Below are 22,073 nucleotides of genomic sequence, written 5' to 3' on the forward strand. Positions count from 1 at the left end.
CATGGCAACATTGATTCACAGTGATAAAGCGCTCCACAGACGATCAAACAATTTGTTAATGTCTTTGACAAATTATTTCATTATATATGACTTCGCTTGTCAATATTTATTTGAGATGTTTGATGAATTGGAGCCCAAGACCAGTTTATTACAACCTCAATTATTTCATCAAGGTTTGTCAGATTTTCTCTAATAAATTAAACATTTTTAGTGGTGGCAATGTCTGGTGTGCGATGTGAACTTTGAACGATTGAATGATTGAAGTTAGTGATGTGAAGTAGGGCAATCCAGAATTCGCCATTTTTACTTTTCAGTGAAAGGAGATTTTATAATTGTCAGGCTGGAGGACGACGATTTTTTTCTGAAAAGTGTGTCATTGTATTTAATTTCCTGTAGCAAGGACTATTATTTGAGAAAGTCTTAGTTTAATAGTGTGGTTTTATTTATTACTAACGTTTGTATGTAGTGCTACTTCCCCATCGTAAGATTTGTTCTTTGGTGTGTCGCTTGAGCTAATTCAATGGCTATGATATCGAAATTTTAATCTAACGAGTCGCTTTAGTATTCTCCGTGTGAGATAATAACGAGAAAGCGAGGCGACGCCGTTAGAAATGAGCAGGCCTCAAGGCGGTCGAATTCAAGTCCCAGATGACCTTAGAGAAATTTTACTGGAGTTCACAATAAGTTATCTGCTGGAGCAGCCAGGGGACGTGATTAACTACGCCGTCGAGTTCTTCACAAGGTTACAGAACAACCGGACCACTACTATAGTGAGGGGCCCATCCGCCGGCACGCCCGATGAATCCATAATATCTGACGAAGAAGGTACTCATTTACTAATTTCCTAACACAATCACAGACTCGAGATTATTATCGAAACAATTTTGAGGTGGGTTTTTGTAGAATTGCAATGCAATGGCTATAGCATCAACCATATCAATATAATAAAATTCTGAGCATCCCAATGCTTAGTGTTAATTCTTTTCATTTATTTGTAAATTTTGTTTTTATTGGCCATCATTGTCTAGAAATGTAAATAAGTTTTTAATATTATTTTATTAACTTTGTGGTACAAGGTTTCATTAATGTTATATTATTTTGCAATTTAGTGCTTTATCACGAAAAATGTATGTGTTTGTTTTAATTATAATGGAGACTATATCATCTATCATGATATTGTGATAAATATAAATTAATCATATTACCCCAGTAATTTAGCAAATTAAAATTAGCAAATCAAAAAAATGTCTCAAATGAGTTATTTCTACAAAAATAGTTAATTGAAAAATAATGTATTTGCCAGATAGCTTTAAATTATTATTCAAGAATGTTTTTACTAAAGGTAGATATTTACAAATACTTCTAAGTGCTCAGTCCCAGTTTAAAATTTGGCTATATGCCACTAATGTCCCATTCAATCATATAAGCTAATATTTAATAGAACTGGAAAGTAGTTAGCTTGTGCCAACTGTAGAAAATACCAATTAAATGTTCCATACATTTACAGTATAACTTGCATTTCAAGAGTTCTGTTACCAAGCGCTAATAAATTTAGAAGCTGTGTCTTAAAAGTTAATTACTAAAATAAAATAAGTGTTACAAGTCTTATAAGACTCTCTAAAGAAATGTAATTCTTTTTATCAAATAGTTGATTTCAAATTATTTAATTAACTGGCCCAATAAAGTATCAAACCCATTGGCAAACTCCAGGTGACTAATTTATTTGAATAGTAAATTTCAAAACACTCCACTCTCTTAAGGATGAAGATTTTTGTTTTCTTGTTTTAATTGCTAAGAGACATTAAATATTTAACAATTTTATCTTTTGAAGCATCAACAACAGATAATAGTTACATTTAATACTAATAATGCTACTAGAAATGATTTTTTATTGTTTATAATTCCATTTGCCTGTGTTTTCAATATTGAGTGAAGTTATGTATTGGTAGGTTACAAACTGTTTGTGCATTGCCTAACTGTTTGGTGTGGGAAGGCAAACACATAACTTTTGTTTTAAAATTCATGTTGACAATATTACAAGAACTTGTACACTTTACTATATCATTTGTCAATTAAAGTAGGCAACATCTGCAATTAGAAATCTAGTCTCGTAGCTTTGCTATTTCAGTGAATCCAGATGGCAATTTGTGCATTTGCCACCACAATGTAAAAATTATTGTCTTGACCTACAAATCAAATAGACAGGATTTGATAAAAAAAAGCTATACATCTTAGTGTCCATGGTATAATAATATATGAAGCCACAACCAAATATGTCTTTTTTTAAAACTTTTTTTAATACTGATGTTTTGTTAAATTTCTTTACTTTCATTTTTATCATCTAAATAAGAACCAATATTGTTATATTATTATAAATATGATATTATTTAATATACTATTGAGTTATTTTAAATTTCGTTTTACATAAATTTAGTTACAGTAAGCTATCTATTTATATAAACAGCTGCTAACTAGACCTTGAGGCATATTTACATAAGACATTTATGTTTATTGTTACTGTTTAGTATAATAATGTAACTATATGCCTATTGTTATCATTTATGAAGTCTACAAAGCAATATTTAGACAAATCAGTTTACATATCTATCATTTTTCAAATTTAATGTGAAATTATTGTTTACTTGAAACATAAAAGTCAAAATTTATGGTAATAATTAGGTTATTTTTTATAATTCAGGTGAATATTTTCACAAGATTAAACTGTTAATACATTTTGTGGAAGAAATCATAAAATAGTTCTTATTAGTATGGTCAATAATAGATATAGATTAATTCAGTGATACTAGTTTGTATGAAGATTAATCATGGAGTCTTTTATGGTCTTCTCAATTGAAAGTGGGCTGTTAGGTTAAGTGTTGACGTCCATTGTCATAGAGTATCAAATTCTGTTAACAGAGCCGCCAGTGGCGCGCTTCAACAACCGTCGCAAGTCGGTGTTCGCGGAGACGTATGATCCTGAAGAAGATGACTCCGATGAGGGCGCGCCGGCCGTCTTCCCCAAGTCTGATGCTCAGCGTGCCCGACTCGCTGAAGCTGTGCGCGGTATTCTGCTCTTCCGTTCGCTCGACGCGCAGCAGATGCAACAGGTAATCTTAAGACCCGACTGATGCTATAAGGCGGGTAAATTTTGCAATAAGATTTTCTCTGTGTATGTACAGTCCCCCGAGAGTGTATAGTACATGCAAACTGGCCATGTTCCAGGTGTAAAGCTACTATCGTTTGAACATTTTGTAAATTCGAAACGAGATGCAGGAGGAATAAAAATCAATATAACAATACAAAAGTCCACTAGTTCTTTTTCTCTTTAGTTTCTTTTTATTATTATCTCTTCGTTTACACTACTCACTGCTATCTAATTAGATCTTTATAGGTAGAGGCGGAGTTTGTGTTGCAATGAGCGAGGCATTTTTTTTTTCAAATTGGAACACCGTGAAATTCCGCCACTGTACATTGCGACCTGTTTTAAAGTTAGGAATGGTCTTTTTGAAGTATCTTTGAATTCGTTCTTTTGAATTAGAAACAATTCATCGTGTTTCTTGACAAAACTAACTGTTGCATATTACGAAATGTGCAATTGCATATAAGGAATATAATGATTTATGGTAGTTCATATAAATTATTATTTTCTATTCTGTCATGGCCCTTTTGTAAATGTTTTGTTAAGGATATTTCGTAGTAGTGTACATTTGTTATTCCTATCGTCTATTTTTTGCAATAGATTGTGTATCATTGAAACATTTTCTATCAACTTGTGTAAGACTCAGTCCGCGCCATTTACTAGGCGAGGCACGTCCCCTTACGTTATAACTTTCGCATGTTGCTCAATGTTTTATGCATAATTAGTAAACTGAGGGTCCGTAACAACACTTACCTTTTTATTTTACTATTCAAGAAGGGAATTTAAAATTACGTTAACATTTATTGGGACTGTGTAATAAAAAACAAACGCAATTATGCATTGTATACTTCCATGCATTTATTTATCTATACACAGACGTTTTATAACCAAATTAGATTTGACTTCCTGTGCACCATTGATTACAGTTATCTGACTTCTATGCCCAGCACACAATCAATACATTGAAGTAATGTCATGTGTGTTTGTTTGTGAGATACTCAGCTAATCAAATTAAAGTTCTAACTTATAATAGAATGTACGTTGACCCAGTAAACTTAGTTTCTAACTTATACGCTTGGTTGAAACTATTATTATAAACAGAATTATTTTCTTCGTAACTGTACTTTTTACCTTACCCAAGTAACAAGTTTCGAATTTATACTAGTTTCATTCAAAATGAATTCAATATCTGCAATGACATGTTAGTACTTGAGGTCGTTTTGTGAATAAATGAATTTGTAATACGTTGAGGAAAGAGCCGACATATGGTGACATAGTTCCAGTTTTACATATAATATGTTAATACAGACTAAACTAACTCTATATTATTTGTACTCTATTGTGATGTTGGCTCTTTGTTGAGCTAAAATAATAATAATAATTTATTTATTGTGCCTTTTGTATAAATTTCATGCAAGTCTTGGCTCCTGTAGTAGATTGCCCCGGTCACAGGAGCCAATTCCTCTGAATTCTCTCTAAATCTGTATTACATTTACTCTGAATCCCCCAGACAGATGACGTTATGCATCGCAGTTTACTGCGATCAACAAAAAAGACCGGGAGATTATTTTGATTGTTCTCGTACGTTTTACCGAAAAACATTCTCACGATATGCGTTCCGATGACCTCATAAGAGGCGCATATGTTTCAACGTCTTACAAATTTTACAAAAATCACAGTGAAAAACAGTGCAAAAAAACACAACCGCTTTAACAAATCGGTGTAAACAGAACGTCAATCAAGAGTCTTGAAATTGATGTGGTTAATTAATTTTAAGAGTAGACGTCAGCAGTCATCGTTCATTATTTACGTGGAGAACGGATTCTTTGGAATTTGTTCTCTTGTTGCATCGAAAAATGGCTTTTCACTGTGATACTTGTACGACATAATTTTGAGCATCCTTTTCTTACTCTAAGAAAAGAGGAGGAGAGACAATACATGTACGGAATTTTATCAAAGTAGCTATTTTAGCAAGAGTTTGTCAAGAAGACTGGACCTAAAACCTTGCAATCATGATGCATTTGTGTGGTTTATAATGAAATTTTACGTGTAGGATTTCTAAATGTTTGTGTGTGTAGGTGCTGGACGCAATGTTCGAGAAGCGCTCGGAGCCAGGCGAGTACGTGATCCGGCAGGGAGACGACGGCGACAACTTCTACGTCATCGAGAACGGCGTCTTTGATGTGCTCGTCAACGGAGATGACGGCATCGAGAAGGTAATGAAAATATACGGATCGTTAAATGGCCCTAACTTCGGGGTCGTTAAATGGTTACTAAGAGACCCTTAGTCAATTCTCGGAATAAATCTCTAAGATGGGATCACTTAGTGACGTTTGCCCTGTTAAAATTGTAAATAAAATGTCTTCTAGTAGGTTGAGAACGTGGACATGGTTTTAATATCTATAACTGATATTCGTTTCGCCATAGCTTATCTATACTTCTGTACTAATATTTTAAAGAGGAAAAAAATTGGACTTTTGTGTTTATGGAAATAACTCAAAAACTACTATGCCAGTCTAAAAAATCCCTACATCATTAAAAAGCTACGCCATCACTTAGTAACATAGGTTATATTTTTACTATTTTATTAAATCCACGCAATCGAAGTCACGAGCAACAGTTAGTAAACCAGTAAAATACCAAAACACATGACAGGATTATACGTTTATTTTATTACATATTTAATAAATAATATTTATGCCGTCCGACATATTTTTATGAAACGTTTACGCCAACATTCACAATATCCCCGGCATGTAGGCACAATAATAAACAATATGGCGCGGTAATGACCGTCTTGTCGAAAGATGAGCGCGCGCCAAAGGAATTCCACACGTTCTGTATAAACTACGTATGGCGTCGCCAAATTATGTCCACACTCGAGAACGTTTATTTCCTATCCATTTAGATGAAATATTTGACACTAAAACTGCAAATAGCTCGAAAATTAGCAATATACAAGGGAAATAAATTATATTACTTATAGTGACATTTTACTGTATTCAAACTTAGTGGGAATCAAATTTAATTCCTTGTATGTGGGAAAACTATGATTAAATTAATTTTGCATTCATATGAATTAATATTCCCGCTTTCAAAGAAATTAGACGGTTTTATTATACGTTTTGTAGCAGTTAAAATATTTTATTGGCACACAAACGTTTATTGTTTGTTTACCCATGACCTGATATTACAAGAAATAGGTTGGATATGTACGAATACGTATTTAGTCTGTTTATACGTTACTACATATCACAAGTTCGAGCATTTTACGTTTATAACACTAGTTACTTGACCTGACATTACAAAGAAGTCCAGTAAGCTGTTATTTCTGCAATAAGACCTACTAAGGAATATAAACATGAAATCTAAAAAGCGTCTACTAATAATAGATATTAATGCCTTTGCAATTCAACAAATAAATAGTCAAATAGGTTATTTAATTTCTATTTAAATTGTAACAAACTTAACGTTTTACAACTGATTAGTCGCATAATCAAGACTAGTTCATAGGATAATTTATTTATAATAATATATAAAATATAAAATATTTATAATAAAATATAAAATAATAAGTTCTTTGCGATAGTATCACATAGCGATCTAAATCTTAAACCCTATTTCCTCTAGTGCTTTGCAGTAAGTTAATTTTTAACCGACTTGCCAAAAGAAGGAGGTACTCAATTCTATTTATTCATTTTAACAAAATACATTCTGATATAAGTATGACACAACTTGGTGCCATTAAAAATAATCAGCCTTCCAAATAAACGCTTTATAAAGTTCAACTTAGGAATAAACTGAGTATAATCAAAATATGTACTAATATTTGCATATACTAGTTTATTCTTAAGTTTAACTTTATGATGCGTGTATTAAAACATTCAGTTTTTATTGGCATTGTACAGTTCAAATTACAATTATAGGTTCAAATACATAATGGGATTGTATATAGGTGGTGCACACGTACGAAGGTTCAGGGTCTTTCGGTGAGTTGGCGTTGATGTACAACATGCCGCGCGCCGCGTCCGTGCGCGCGCAGTCCGCCGGCGCGCTGTGGGCCATGGACCGCCACACCTTCCGCCGCATCCTGCTCAAGAGCGCCTTCAAGAAGCGCAAGCTCTACGAGGAACTGCTCGACAAGGTGCCGATGCTGAAGGCACTCCAGGTAATACTTCTTATTGTTCTTTGTTCTACTGATTGTTTGTTTGTGTTTTCAGCTGATTGATGGTTGTCAAATTTGTGTACACAATTTTACGCAATTTACACGGAATCATTCTATCTATACCATATATAATGATGACCTTGTTTTTTGGTATTGAGGACAAATTTTCAAAAGATACCCTGTCTTTTGGAGGAAGACTAAAACCTTTGGTGACCAGCCTCTAGTGCAATAGAGGGTTCCGGGATCTTTGTGGAACTTACCGGAACTCTCGATTCTACCACACAATACAGAACGTTGTTTATTGTTCCGCATGTCTGAATATGACAAAAATTGACCAAATACTTGTAGTATATTCAAGAAGCTAGTCTATTACCTTCTTAAAATGTTGCAAGCCATCTGTAGTTTCTGGTATAGTGGATTCCCATATGCATCGATCAACGTTCAGTCCCGCTGTTCGTTTGCCCTGTTCTCTTATAAAAAAAAACCAAAGTCGATTCCTATTACTATTCTCCCTAGTACTATTATATCTAAGTATGCTAGATATACGAGCTAACGACGATGCTATTCACTAGTCTATAACCTCGCCTTTTAATGTCAGCCCTTGAGTAAAGATATCTGAGCTCGTTTAAAAACATATCACTTTACAGCGCTTAAAACGTCGTCAAATTAACGAGCCGGTGTTAGTTACATGTTACAACGTCAAGTGTGAATCATACGCTCCGAGTTAAAATATAGTAGCGTGTGATGTGACCTAGGATTAATCACTTAACGTAAATGTATGACACAATCCACTAAGTATCAGCAAGTGCGAATGACTTCGCTACAGTTGTATGCATTCTAGTTAACACTTTCCATGCTACAATACATTAACGTGAAATTCGCCAGCAATAAAATTAAAGTGAACTTGTAAAAATCGACGGCAGTGAATGTGTTGAGTGTCTTGAATTTTCAATTGGTAACAGATCACAACGCGAAAGTTTAGATGGATGGGTGTTTGTTAGACTTTGTAGCCTAAACTGCTGAACGGATCTCGATAACATTTTGCATAGATATAGAACATAATCTGGAAGAACACATAAGCTACTTGCTCTTGTTTTTTAATACCACGCAGACGGATTCTTGGGCAAAAAGCTAGTATTCATATCTTCAGATATTATATTTATAATAGAAAATATTTAATATAAAAACAAAGAATAATATTTTCAATGCATAAATATGTCACAGAAGAGTTACCGAACCTTAGGTAAATAATCTCGTTAGAAAAATGTAGGTGTGTAAAGTAACTTACCCTGAACTCTATTTGAAATGTAACATAGTGTGAAGCTGTTACCTTGGTGAGACTAAGTCGTATTACATAAAAGTTTTTTAAGTGTAACGACAGTAAACGACAATCATGTAAAAAATAGGCCATGGAAAACGCGCCAAAAACAATATAGATGATGAATGAAATATTAAAATTTTATTGCTTTGGCATCTTCTGAATAACCTCACATATAGTAAAGTTTCACATAAGTAAATTATATTTTCATTGATTTCCAAATTTATATTTTTTTAAATTAAATATATGAAATGGAGATGGATTTATAAATTAATTCTTTCAAATATTAAAACAAAACTAATCGCATAGTACCGTAGTGGTTTGGTTCTCTAACTTTAATTAGCATTTAGTTTTTCAATCTCATTTGTTGGAAAAGTTTAATCTTTAGGTAATATTATACAGCAGCTCTTGGAATTGTGAATAGTCCACACTTCACTGTTTTTTACTTTTTTCTTTATTTCATACTATTTGTTTTTGACCTACTAACATATACACTTTGAAATTAGATGTTTTGGACTAAGTTGAATGGAACTTAGGTTTTTTATTGACAAAATGTATCAATCATCATTTTTTCAAAGGATGACCGATGTTTTATGCGGTTTTTTAAAGTATTGCTTGCGACTTTATCCGAGTGAAATAAAGAGAATAATAATAAATATAACATAAATGTAACTTACAGACAAATTATCTTCTAACTATACCATAGTTATAACATACAAGGAACTCTGTCGCTTTTTCATATAAAATCAGTGTATACGGGGGCTCTCATAATATACGTCTAAAAGTCTAAATGGTATGACGAAGTTTTAACAATGTTCCCGTTCCTTACTTTCAAGTATAAGTGAGTAAATTTTTTTCCAAGGGCTCGTGTTGAAGCGGAACTTAAGTCTCTTGTAAAAAGCTGAGACGTACTCGACTCGAATTGTTACATTTAATAGGATCATTCTCGCAAACAAAGTGGAACAACTTTAAACCGCTTTGTTCCGTTGAAGAGATTATAAAAAAAAACAACAGCTGCTTCCCTTCGCGCTTTGTTGAAAGGAATAGTCATTGTAAGCGGTTTTCAAGCTGGCGTACTATGAATACAGTATTTGCTTTATCACGGAGAAAAATATGTTTTGATCGTAAAATGAGAGTGGGTTTGTGTTGATTTAGAAATATTGCACAAATATTTTTCAACCTTGAATAACCTTAACATATGTTAAGTAATAAAAAATACTAATTCTATCAATCTAACAATCTTTTTACTTGGACTTGGTTAGCTGAATTCAATATATAGCCATAACGTCCAATTTGCCAGATGTCAGAGGTCAGATTTCCCGCAGCGTCAATTCAGTTAAAGCCCTTGGTACATTTCAATGTCACTTATCCTATTTGTTAACATATAAGGTACCTATGTAATGTACTTAAATATGACGTATTTTATACTATTAAATAAAAAAAAACGACGTAAACGGCAGTTGCTTTTAACAATAATTTAATTTAAACGTCCAATAAGTATTATTAGAAAACTAGCAGTGCCCGTGCGACTTCATCCGCATGAGATTATGAAAATTTTATTTTATTGTTTACATCTGTCAATTTATCAATTACAAATGTCAAAATGACATGACATGATGACAACCTTGCTTCCTTGGATGATGGCAGCAACTTATGGTCTCTTTCCCACATTAGGGTATTTATCTAAAATATTTACCCCCTAAGTTTAGTTTAGTTAAGTTTAATGGTGTTAAAATATATAGCCTAAAGCGTGACGCAAGTGTAGGGCTTTTTAATAAAAAAAAATCAAAAATATGCTGTAATTGCTGACATCTTAGGCAACAAAGAAATGTGTGTTTACGCTTTATTATAATAGTATAGATGAGAAAACTATTTATAATCTAAATACATATAAAAATAAACATTTGATTAAATAATGAGCTATATAAAATCTGCTTCTTAAATTGTGTTATTTCATTAAATATAAATAGCGTAAAGATCTTATCGAATAAATTATACACGCCTTTTATACGGTTACGTAAGAAGTCAGGGCTGACACCCTCCGGCGTATTTACATTACTAATTTTAATATTATATTACTAAAGTTTACGCAAAGGCGGTTAATCCGCAATTTCCCTTTCCAAGAAATAGAAAACAAGATGGGACTAATATAGACAAGTAAATATGATCGATCGTTATAGTTTGAAAGACTTCTGGCGACTAAAAAGTTTTATTTATTGTGACCTCTTTATTGTCAGATCCGTCGCTTATTTGCGACTATTGATACCCTAAGAGTGTCACTTAGGGACTAATTAAGGACACTGTGTTACGTTAAGTTTTGTGAGAGAAATGAGCAAAAAAATCACAAGCATTACGTATAAATGGTGTTATTGGGTGAGATATTTATTTATAATACCAATATAAAGACTTTGTACTCAATGTAAAGAATTATGTTAGGGTCATAGAGCAGTCTGTAATTGCTATTTCAGTAAAGCAATGAGCTGTCATTCTAGAATAATGAAGTAACAAACGAAGGTCGAAGCTGTTCACTTGCTTATGATGGATTTGAAGTGAGCACTGCCCTACTCGTTGCTGCTCAGTGTGACCTGCCTTTTATGAACTTTGATCCAATTTGCTACGAGCTATAGGTCAAGGTTGACATGATACTGAGTACCAATTATCATGGAGATTTCCTTTTTTTAATACTAGTGCTCGAGATTTCTTTTTATTAAATATCTTCTTTTTTAATGAATCATTAGTATAGAATCTATACTAATATTATAGTGGAAAGATTCATATTTTTGGATTTTTTTTATTTTTTTACATATATTGAAATAACTCAAAAACTACTGGGCCGATTTGAAAAGTTCTTTTACCGTTAGAAAGGTAATTTATCGGTGAATAACAAAGGATATATTTCACGCGGACGAAGTCGCCTGCCACAGCTAGTTATTTATATAGTTAATAACCAGTTGCCGGTCTAAAGGTCGTTTCAAATTCTATGATCTTAGTTTGTCTTATATGACACGTGTAGGGGCGAGATGCTGTTCTGTTTACTTGTACAAGCTGATTGATGTTAACTGTTGTTTAAACTCGCCTCAGCAATATTCTCGCTACACTGAACAGACGGGCTCGACCGTGTGAGCGACGTAACAAGTTCCGTACTATGTCTACGTAAGTTGTCCGATGTTATAATTAGATGTACCATTATTTTTGTTATGTCTTTCCGACCTTTGAGTGTTCTTTAAACGATTGTAAATTTGCATAACCGAAGATTAATAAGTTATTTTAAGCAACATTAGCACGACCGCCCTTGCGTTATTCTAAAAAATTCTAATACTTTCAGACTACACTTTCAAGACGTTGAAGTACTTTTCAAATTATGATCATAATCAACGATCAACGTACAATTTTGATCAAGTGTTCAAGCGATTCTAATCGATTGTACGAAGTTATCGATCTAGATCGGATCCAAATATCGATATGACGTAGGATATTATCGGAATATCAATCTATCTGTGGGCTAACGTAAACTCAGCACGTAATCCCGTGACGTCACGCACAGAGATTTATTGAACGATATTCTTGACTGTATCTCTGTGTCGATTATGTAATCTTTATATAATTTGTGTTATACATAATTAGTAACTCCAGAGTGGCCTTGACATAAATATGAGCTTGTGGTGTTTGGATTATTTTGTATTGACAATTCCACAAGTTATTTGAAATGTTAAATTAAAAAGAAGTAACCTGTGTGTCCTCTAACAAACATCCATCCATCTTTCCCATTTATAATAATAGTATGCTTATAAAATTAGGCTTCAAGTGGTGAGGAATTAAATCAAGTATTTCTTAATCTAATCTGTGTAAAATGTGCACCGATATAAAACGATCAAGCGATTAAAAGATAATAATCTATTCTCATACAACACGTTAAAATTGTAAAGTTTATTACTTGCTAATCGCTAAACAAACACAATTAAATTATAGGCGTCCATAATTATGCTTTAATATTATAAATGCAAAAATGTGGATGGATCAATTTTTGTTACTGCGCATCTCCTAAACTGCCGGTTCACGATACCTTTTGGACGTTGTGGACAATAGATATTGTAACATAAAGATAGGTATTTGAGAGTAATATATTGATACCACTAAAAAATATAAAATTAAAAAAACTGCTGAGTCTCGCTTTCCCTACAAAAATGTGTTAGATTTCGTGTAAAACCTAGTCATGTTCGTTAGTGTCTATTATAAAACCTTGGCAATTACACGGCGCCATCGTTGTTGAAGAACACTACTTGCTATTAATTTCATTTTTATCTAAACCTAAGCAAAGCTCTCGAGAATGACGTATTTTAATTTGAAAATTTTACTTTCGAACAAAAATTCGTGGAAGGTAACATCAATCTTTTTTATCCATATAATCTTCATTTAATTACCTAGCTTTCTGTTACAATAAATGCCGCCGATTTGTTATCTAACAAAAATGCAAATAAGATGTAATGCATGATAATGTGTTTGAATTGATAGGTTGCTACTGACTTTAAAAAACTTTTTAAATTATTTACAAAAATCATTAAACACACTTAAACAACACTGAAAATAATTAGGTATATCTAAATAGCTAGACCCCGAATAAGATTTAGCATAGTTTATGAAACACTTTGCGGAAAATTCTATGGAAAATGGTATCCTCGTTTAAAATAGTATTAAAGTGATCGCGTTATTCGTAGATCACGCTTTGTGACGTAGGATGACGTCAGCGAAACGAGTCACGCGACGCAATTTTAGGTCGAGACGACAATGTAATAAATGTTTAATTACTAATTCAAAGTCATTAACCCTACGCGAAAGCAGTTTATTTTTAACTAAGTATTTATTTATAAAATTTAGATTTCGTTTTTAGAGTAAATACAATCGGGCAAGTTTGTCGTCAAATGTAATTTAACCATTCAATTAGCACATGCTTCTAGGTTTTGACCGGTTAACCTAGTAATTCTTAACATTTTCGTATACTATGACCTTTTGTGACCTATTTTCCTAAGTAAAAGTACTGCCCATAAGTTTTCGAAAGGACATTTTTGATAGTTCGCAAAAGAGCCAAGACAAATTATATGTCGAATTATTTAAAATTTAAATATCCTCTGTGATACAGACACTGCTGTTCTCTGATTTCATTTTACATATTTACAATAAGCTAAATATTACGCGGCATAAAACATTTTCCAAACATATGTTTACGTCATCGAGCACAGTAACGAAGGTAAGCAAGCGGCTTGCCAACTGTCCGTCCCGTGCATTTCTAATGCTAGTATCACACGAGGACAGAACACTAACACAATGCAGTACTGACATCATTTGAACACAGTGAGACACAATTTTAACAGTAAGTATATGTTCAACGCATAGCAGTACTGCCTTGTATACTGCTCTGTCTAGCCGTCCTGTAATCGTGTGAAGCTAGCAGTACGGTCAATCAATCAATACGTACGCACGCCGGCCAGTGGCGCAGGTTTGTTAATGCGCGAGTAATTTACAACACGTCCCCTGTCTTATTAGACTGACAACTCTAATTTCACTGCTTGATTATTAATTTGTATTATTACCAATATTTATATTTGTATGAAAACAAACTAGTACAAACTCGAAATAGACATTGTATTAAAACTAAATTGCGCAATGTTAATGTTAATACTAGCCTTTGCCAGCGATTCCGTCCACGCGAAATTAAAAAAAAAATAACAAAATTAAGTAGCCTATGTTTTCCAGACTATGTTCTACATCTATGCCAAATTCCATCCAGATCCGTTCAGTCGTTTAGGCTACAAACTCTAACAAACGTCCATCTATTCATCTCAACTTTCGCATTTATAATATTAGGAAGGAGTAAGATTGTCTTGCATATTAATACCTTAAAACCTCATTAAATATAATAAATAAATGTTAATATGATAAAAGCTAACAGTTGACTATCAATAAAAAAATAATAAACATATTATCTATACATAGAAGGAATAGTTATCCAGGCACCGGCTTCCGCCGTTCCGCATAACTAGGCCGCCGGCAGTACTAACGTTATTCACTAATAGGGTACAAAAGGCTAGTCTACACAAGTTGCCATGCATCACTGATCACATACTAATACTCTTAGATAAACCCGTATACTACTGCAACTAAAGCTAATCATTAAAGTGAATTCAGTTAATTAAACAGTTAGTGGAAGTTGGATTACTTCAAACTTTATCACGCTTTTTATTAAGATAATGAAATGTATACATGTCTACTTTAGTAACTTACGTAGTAATTAAATAATCAGCGTATAGTAGTAACGGTTTTTTTGTACCACAATAGTGGACGTTGTCAAAAATACTTACCTTTAGAAGGTCGAAGTGATATTCGAATTGTATTCTTCTCCAAAGATATTGTGTATATTTAAACGGAATGCATGTTTGGAATAATATTAAGTTTGTTTTTCTATATATTATCTATCTATACTAATATAATAAAGCGTAAACTACTTCGTGGCGTAGGATGTGAGCAGTCACAGCATGTTTTCGAATAATTATTTCTTTTATAAAAAGCCGTACATTCACGACATGCTTTAGGCTGTATCTTTTCACGCTCTTAATCTTAGGGGGTAAATAAATAGAAAAAAAACTTCATGTAGGAAAGGGACCATAAACTACAAGCTGCCAACATTAAGGTAGCAAGGTTATTATGGTAACGGTAAATTTGACATTTGCAATTGAGAATATACAAATGTAAACAGTAGAATAAGTTTTTATAATTTCATGCGGATAAGCCCAGGAAGCTTGTTTTTTAATATATGTATTGTTTACAGTCGTACGAGCGTGCCAACTTGGCGGACGCGTTGCTGCCGCGGTCGCTGATCGACGGCGAGCTGATCATCCGGCAGGGAGACTCCGCCGACGGCATGTACTTCGTGGAGGACGGCTCCGTCAGCATCCGCATCACCCGCGATGATGGCAACGACCACGAGATCAAGCGCCTCGGTACGATGCACAAACATACTGTGAAAACTCACACATTTTGTAAATTCTGCAATCAGGCTGGAGAGAAATTAGAATCATTAAGAACCTGTCCCACCAAATTGTAAATTGTCTGATCCAATTTGTTAAATATGTGATGGAAATATCGGATTTTGTTACCTTATATGACAGTGACGTCATTTGTAAGCTATCTGAACCTCTATCAGGGAGTGGTGGGACAGGCACTTAATGTACGGTATACCATCATCGTCAACTCCACTACGCCTCCACTAGGGACTCAGAACTATGTTAGGCCATAGTCAACGCTGGCCTACTGCGGATTGACTTCACACATGTCCTAGAATTTCTTCATGGATATTGCAGGCATCACGATGTTTTCTTTTACCGTAACGTCGGGTTAATGTGCATATACATGGTGGAAATAGCAGAATTTCAAGACAAGAGTTTTAACCCATAACTTGGTAGAATTTTATTTTTTCGAATATCAAAATAATATTCATAGCACTTAACCTTGATGACCCAAGGTGTCTAAAAAAATAAGAAAAAAAATATCTCTACAGACACTAACAAGAAAAGGGTTAGCCCTGAGTTACCGACATTTAAACGTTATTACTTGAAAATGTATAATGATGTTGTTTGATATGTTTAGGCAAGGGCGGTTACTTCGGGGAGCTGGCTCTGGTGACCCACAAGCCGCGCGCCGCCTCCGCTTACGCAGTCGGACCCACCAAGGTCGCATGTCAGTGTCACACGCAATACTTTATTATACTTCATACGCATATAAATTAAGGAAACGACAAATATATACTAATATTATAAAGAGAAACGATTTGTATTTTTATATGTATTGAACTCAAAAACTACTAGACCGATTTTAAAAATTCTTTCACTATAAAAAAATGTTTCAGTGAGTAACATAGGCTATATTTTTTTTATATCCGGCGGTTAATTCATTAGCTACAGCTAGTTAATTAATTTAATATTAAAAAGTTACAAATGAGAAAAATCTATTTTCCAGTCTTGGATGTGGAGACATTCGAGCGCCTGCTGGGCCCCTGCATGGAGATCATGAAGCGCAACATCGACGACTACGAGGAGCAGCTCGTCAAGCTGTTCGGGGACAAGAGCAACCTCACTGACGTGCGATGAACTACCCCTCAACACACCCCCGCCACCCCACACAACCCCCACGCGCACCCTCCACAACCCCCACACGCACCTCCCACAACCCTCATCCCTCCCTTCTCGACTGATCTCCAACACGGCAATAAGCCCCATAACATGGATACCACAATCGATAAATCGGTTCTACAACACTATAATTGAAATTAAACTATTTCTATAGACATTTAAAAAATATATAGACTAGGCATAGTGAAAAATTATTTTCACTGGTAATTTTTTTGACAGGTAATATCAGTTGTACAGGTTCAGTAACACCATGTGCTATATTGACATTTTACAAAATTATAATAAGCGCCATCTTTTGTTATGAAACAAAACAAAACTGTTACAAAATAAAATATAACTGTGTAAAGGTTGTCAATGATGATGTAAAAATGAAGTCTTCAGTCACTTCTGTCAACTATGCTTACTCTATATATTTTAATCTCTTTGTCAATAAAATTCATCAAATCTATACAATATTTGTAAACTCGTATGAAGTATTAGATTTGACGATTGTAGTATCCATACATTAATCTCACGTTGATGTATTCTCAGTCTTGCATGTCTCGATTTAGACGTAACGCTGTTTTTAAAATTTTCAGTGTTAGATGATTGTGGAATTATTAAAATTTTCAATATAACAGTATAAGACCAGTCTAGTTGTAAATCTCAGTAACGTTTCGTCTTTTAGCTTCAATGTGCTTTACTTAACAGCAATTAATCGCAGATAACGTACTATCAGGGAATCTCGCGGTGGTCCACTTTAAAGGTACTAGTTTGGAAATTTCTGTACACATTGAGACGACACAGAAACTAATAAGACGAATATTTCAAATGACTATACAAAAAAGAAATTTTTTAGTTTTTTTTTTGTCAATTCCGTAACTAACAGCTAACTGTAAAAGGTGAAGTTTATCTCGTTGCATGGAATAAAGCAATTTATTTCCAAGTGGAACACTGCGGATTTCCTCAACTGTACCTATTGTATCAAAGAGGCAGTGCCATTTTGAGGGATTTACCTTTAATCGGTAAGTCGTAGTTTTTAGTGTTAGAATGACGTTGGTCGGAGATGTGAGCTATCGTAATACTGCATCTATACGTGAATACGCTTATTTTAGATAGATAAATGCCTTCGTAGCCTTGTAAATATAAGACATTCTCTAACAAGCGATTTACTATTGAATTTACTTGAATAATTGACATTTCATGTCAAACTGCTTGGATATTAAATTCTAGAGGCATGGCTGGACCACCTCTAGCTGGTTAATATATAACTTCGACGTTTTTTTGTCTTACAGTTAACTAAGATTGGAGGCATTTTAGAATTAAAATATTTTAACATGTAATGACCTGTTGGTGCAGTGTTACGGCGCTCGGCTCATACACTGACGCTTTCCTGATTCAAATTTTATATACCGCTAAGTATATAATAGTGATTAGATTTAATCTATTCACAATTTACAATAGATTTTTATTATACATTGTCCTATTCAAGAAAATTCGTTGTTTCAAATGCAGATTAATTTAAATGTATTGACAAATTGTTATGTTTCCTATATATTTAACTGCATATAATTAAAACGGCGTAGTTTTGTTTAGTGAAGAGGTTATAGTGGTTTTTTTGTGTTATTTTTTATTATTATTTATGTTTTGATTTATTTTATGTTGCGGAGAGTTCCTATTTGTTTTGCTCTAACATTTTTACATTTTATAGATCTGAGGTTTGTTTTTGATCGCCGCATGTATTAGAAAATTAATGGTTTTTAAACGTGAAATAAATATTAATATTTAGTGCTGATTGCTATGTTACAAGCTTGCAGAGGTTTATGAAGATTTTTTATTGCGCTCTTATTTGTATAATTTATTTATCGATGTTTGCGCAGGAAATCCCAGTATTATTTAAAACGAAAGATTTATTTACATAGGCACTAAAGAATATACACCAAGTTATTGTGCCATGAATTGTACACCATATTATTTTAAGACTCGTACAAAAACAGTTTGTTTCTTAGATTTTACTTGAAATTTTCATGTTTGAGTTTGTTTTAAGCAACAAGAATTTAAGGTTTTGCACTCTATTCACACAAAATTACACATTACAAACTATTTGCCTACTTCTACGTTTGAAGGCTTATCACGAATATCCGTGCGAATGTTTCGTAATGTCATCGACATTTGTATGAGATTTGCGCAGCGCCCCTAGCGACCATAAAGTGCACCAAATGTCATGTAAATTTTGTCGATGTTATGAATAAATTCTTGCTATTACGCAAATATTTGTGATGAGTCTATTTTTTGTAACTATAATTGATATAGTTATCTTTTGTAGTTACAAATACAAAGGGCAGTTCTATGTAATTAAATCTATGTTTTGAAGTGAAAATAATATTAAATTGTTTATTTATGAATCCAGCCAAAGTAGATGAATGCATAAATCATGTGTAGCACTTAATGTAAGTCGTATTAATGTACGTAGCAGTTAGTTTTTGTCACCTTTCTAATTGTAATTTAATATATTAGTACATTAGGAAAAATTTAACGGAAGTTTGGTACCCTCGAGTGTGAGATGTCATTTCGATGTTATGTACAATATCTGTACAAATTTATTTCAGCTGCCATAGAAGATTTTATTGTTTTATTTATAAATAGATAATTAAAAATGTTGTTTTTTTTTTTTTTGCTATTTTAGTCATTTATCCCGCTATTTAGCTTTTGTCTAATTTAAGATTTCTTTGTCTTTTAAACATTTCCTATTCGAAATTTGTGTTTTTTACTTTTTATAATTTTCACTTCAAGTGCCTCTTTCTTATGTTCAATAATCCTTGTCTCTTTCCTAACATTAATGTTGTGTGTGTGCGTGTGTTTTTAAACTGCCTTTTTCTATGTGAATTTACTGTCTGAGTGTGGATTCTATGAGGATAACTAGTAAAGTTAAATTATTGATGTTAATATGTTCTAACTTTTTTGAGTTTAATTAAAAACCTTATGTTAGGAATTTTATTTATTATTTATAAATTAATATGTAATGATTCTAATATTCTTTATTCTAGGCTAAAAGTAGCCTTTTTAAAATGTATTTTGAATGATTGAAGTTTTGGTTTTATTAATTCAATATTCTTGACATTACTTGAATGTTTCAAGTTTTATCTTCCATACTTATGTATTGGTAACATATATGTTATATTCAGGTGAGGCGAGTGGTCGTTCCCCCGTTGTATTGATCCCTGTAGTTCTAGCGATAGTGCAATAACTAATTATCATATTTATGTCGTTTACATGGAAATTTTCGTCGATGTGAAATTATTTATAGAATAAAATTGAATAGCTTAAGATGTTTTTTCTCTAATGTAATGTTTTATCTCTACCCACGCTAACTATACGTTATATTTACTATTATTTAAATTCAATAAAAATTATAATAAAGCACAAACTTTATGTTGATTGTTTTTAAATTTCTGTTGTCTTCCATTCGGACGCACAGAATGTTTTCTTTATTCCAAATATCTTTATCGTTATTGATGGAATTAGAAGTACGCTTGTAATTGGCGTATACTTTTTTATTACTAGTCATCGGTGTCTAATGTAGATTAGTAATCTGACGGCACATTGAAATTGTTTTTGTCGCATTTCCACGCGTTAGATTAAGTCATCCTCTGTCCACATGTCGAAGCATATCAGAGTATCTCAGATCTGTCGCCCGGCGTCCGTCGCCGACTGCCCGCTTTACCCACGTCATGAGCTTACCCTGTACATTTATAAAATTATGTATCGTAAAATGTTAGAAAACTGAATTATATTTGTTTGTAGATCTAAAGTGGTGTTGTTCATTTACCCCAAATCCTTTGAAATTAGTATAAGGTGTTTCCAGGTTTTAGTGGATATTAGTTAATTTTAAACCTAGTGTGAACTGGTCTTGAGTCGAACATCTTACAGTAGTTTTATACATCTTGTTAGATGAGAACGCAGTTGCATTAATAGAATAATTTATTTTGTAATTTTATACACCACCAATGTGTTTCCATAAGAAATTGACATCTTTATATCTTTGTGTTCCAATAATCTATTGAGTTTTTTAAAATAATACACAGGCTTATTGAACTGTACATAAAATCATGTTAATAAAACCATTTTATGTGTCTCATTTGGTCAAAATTTATTAAATCAAATTATACTTAAACACAAAACATCAAAACATGCAAATTGATAAGAAAATATCTTTATATAGGTTCTGGTTCTCTACTATACACCTGCATTATTTTCTCCATTATCTCCCAATTCTTTTCCTTTTGCAGATCTTTAGTGAAAACCTGAAATTAAAATTAAGGCTGTTAAATAATCTAATCTTAGACAATTACATTCCTTACAAATTAACTAAAAAGGTAATATGGTTTCAACATCAAATAAATGTTAAATACATACAGAATACCAAGCCGCATCATCATCTAGTGTGGCAGCCAATGGAACTGACACTCCCAGGACATGCAGCGCTAATGACAAGCAAGCCACAGCCACATGAGGCGCTCTGTACTCCAGTATCGCAGGGGAATGGTGGAAGTCTTGTAAGAACGACATCGCAGTGCGAGCTATCGGTGCACCACGCCATTGAGTGGCGGGAAACCATTCCTGCAGGGAACGTAAATAATGCAACAAATATCGATGCGGCGACGGCGCGTCTAAGTTGAATCCCAACAAACGTAGAACTAACAGTTCAGCTTGTGCTACTGCTCCTCTCATTGACCAATATTCTTCTCCTAATTCCAATGGTCCAGCTCCGCGATTGATAGAGTTATGAGCTACGTTCACTGCATCACGAAGCCGGATCGGTTCATCTCGTGATTTGCCCGCTGCGCAAAGACAAGCTGTACATATAACGTAACAATCGTAGTCATTTTTGTCAGCTTCTTTAAAAAACTTGTGGTAAAATATTGCAGCGGTAGCGACTGTAGCTGGCTGCAGACCGAGTTTAATTCCGCACTCGAATATAAAGTTCGTAGCCAAACTGTGACCGGAAACACTTCGGTAGTCGGGTAATCTTCTTTCGCGTCTGCTGCTTTGTAAAGCCATTACATCTATTACGTCTTTCATATTTAATAAAGAAACTATTAAGGTTATTCACAAACACAACAAGCCGTTTAAATTAATTTTGTGACATTGACGTTTTACTTGAGTTGCCAGATAAAAAATATACTTAAAAAATCGTTCACAAACAGCTAATAGATTTTTCTAATGTTAAAAAAGATTTTCCTTATTAACATTCAAATGAAAACCAAAAGTGACGACACCAATAATGTA

The 22,073-nt window shown here is 33.4% G+C and overlaps 2 protein-coding genes across 2 annotated transcripts; one reads left to right on the forward strand and one right to left on the reverse strand.

The window, feature by feature from the left end:
* The first annotated feature begins 267 nt into the window (after nucleotides 1-267).
* LOC106102398 (cAMP-dependent protein kinase type II regulatory subunit) lies at nucleotides 268-20,595 on the forward strand. Its single transcript, XM_013281858.1, has 7 exons — nucleotides 268-825; nucleotides 2,917-3,107; nucleotides 5,218-5,355; nucleotides 7,095-7,307; nucleotides 15,446-15,617; nucleotides 16,264-16,353; nucleotides 16,633-20,595. Exons 1-7 carry the CDS (start codon nucleotides 612-614, stop codon nucleotides 16,761-16,763), a joined length of 1,149 nt encoding a protein of 382 aa, XP_013137312.1. The 5' UTR covers nucleotides 268-611; the 3' UTR covers nucleotides 16,764-20,595.
* Nucleotides 20,596-20,914: 319 nt separating this feature from the next.
* Nucleotides 20,915-21,942, reverse strand: LOC106102206 (cyclin-related protein FAM58A). The gene is made up of 2 exons (XM_013281626.1): nucleotides 21,201-21,942; nucleotides 20,915-21,088 (listed from the first exon to the last, which is right to left on the reverse strand). The coding sequence occupies exons 1-2, from the start codon at nucleotides 21,864-21,866 to the stop codon at nucleotides 20,999-21,001; spliced, it is 756 nt and encodes a 251-aa protein (XP_013137080.1). The 5' UTR covers nucleotides 21,867-21,942; the 3' UTR covers nucleotides 20,915-20,998.
* Nucleotides 21,943-22,073: the final 131 nt, after the last annotated feature.

This window comes from Papilio polytes, unplaced genomic scaffold (genome assembly GCF_000836215.1).
Source record: "Papilio polytes unplaced genomic scaffold, Ppol_1.0 DF823923.1, whole genome shotgun sequence".
Taxonomy (NCBI): domain Eukaryota; kingdom Metazoa; phylum Arthropoda; class Insecta; order Lepidoptera; family Papilionidae; genus Papilio; species Papilio polytes.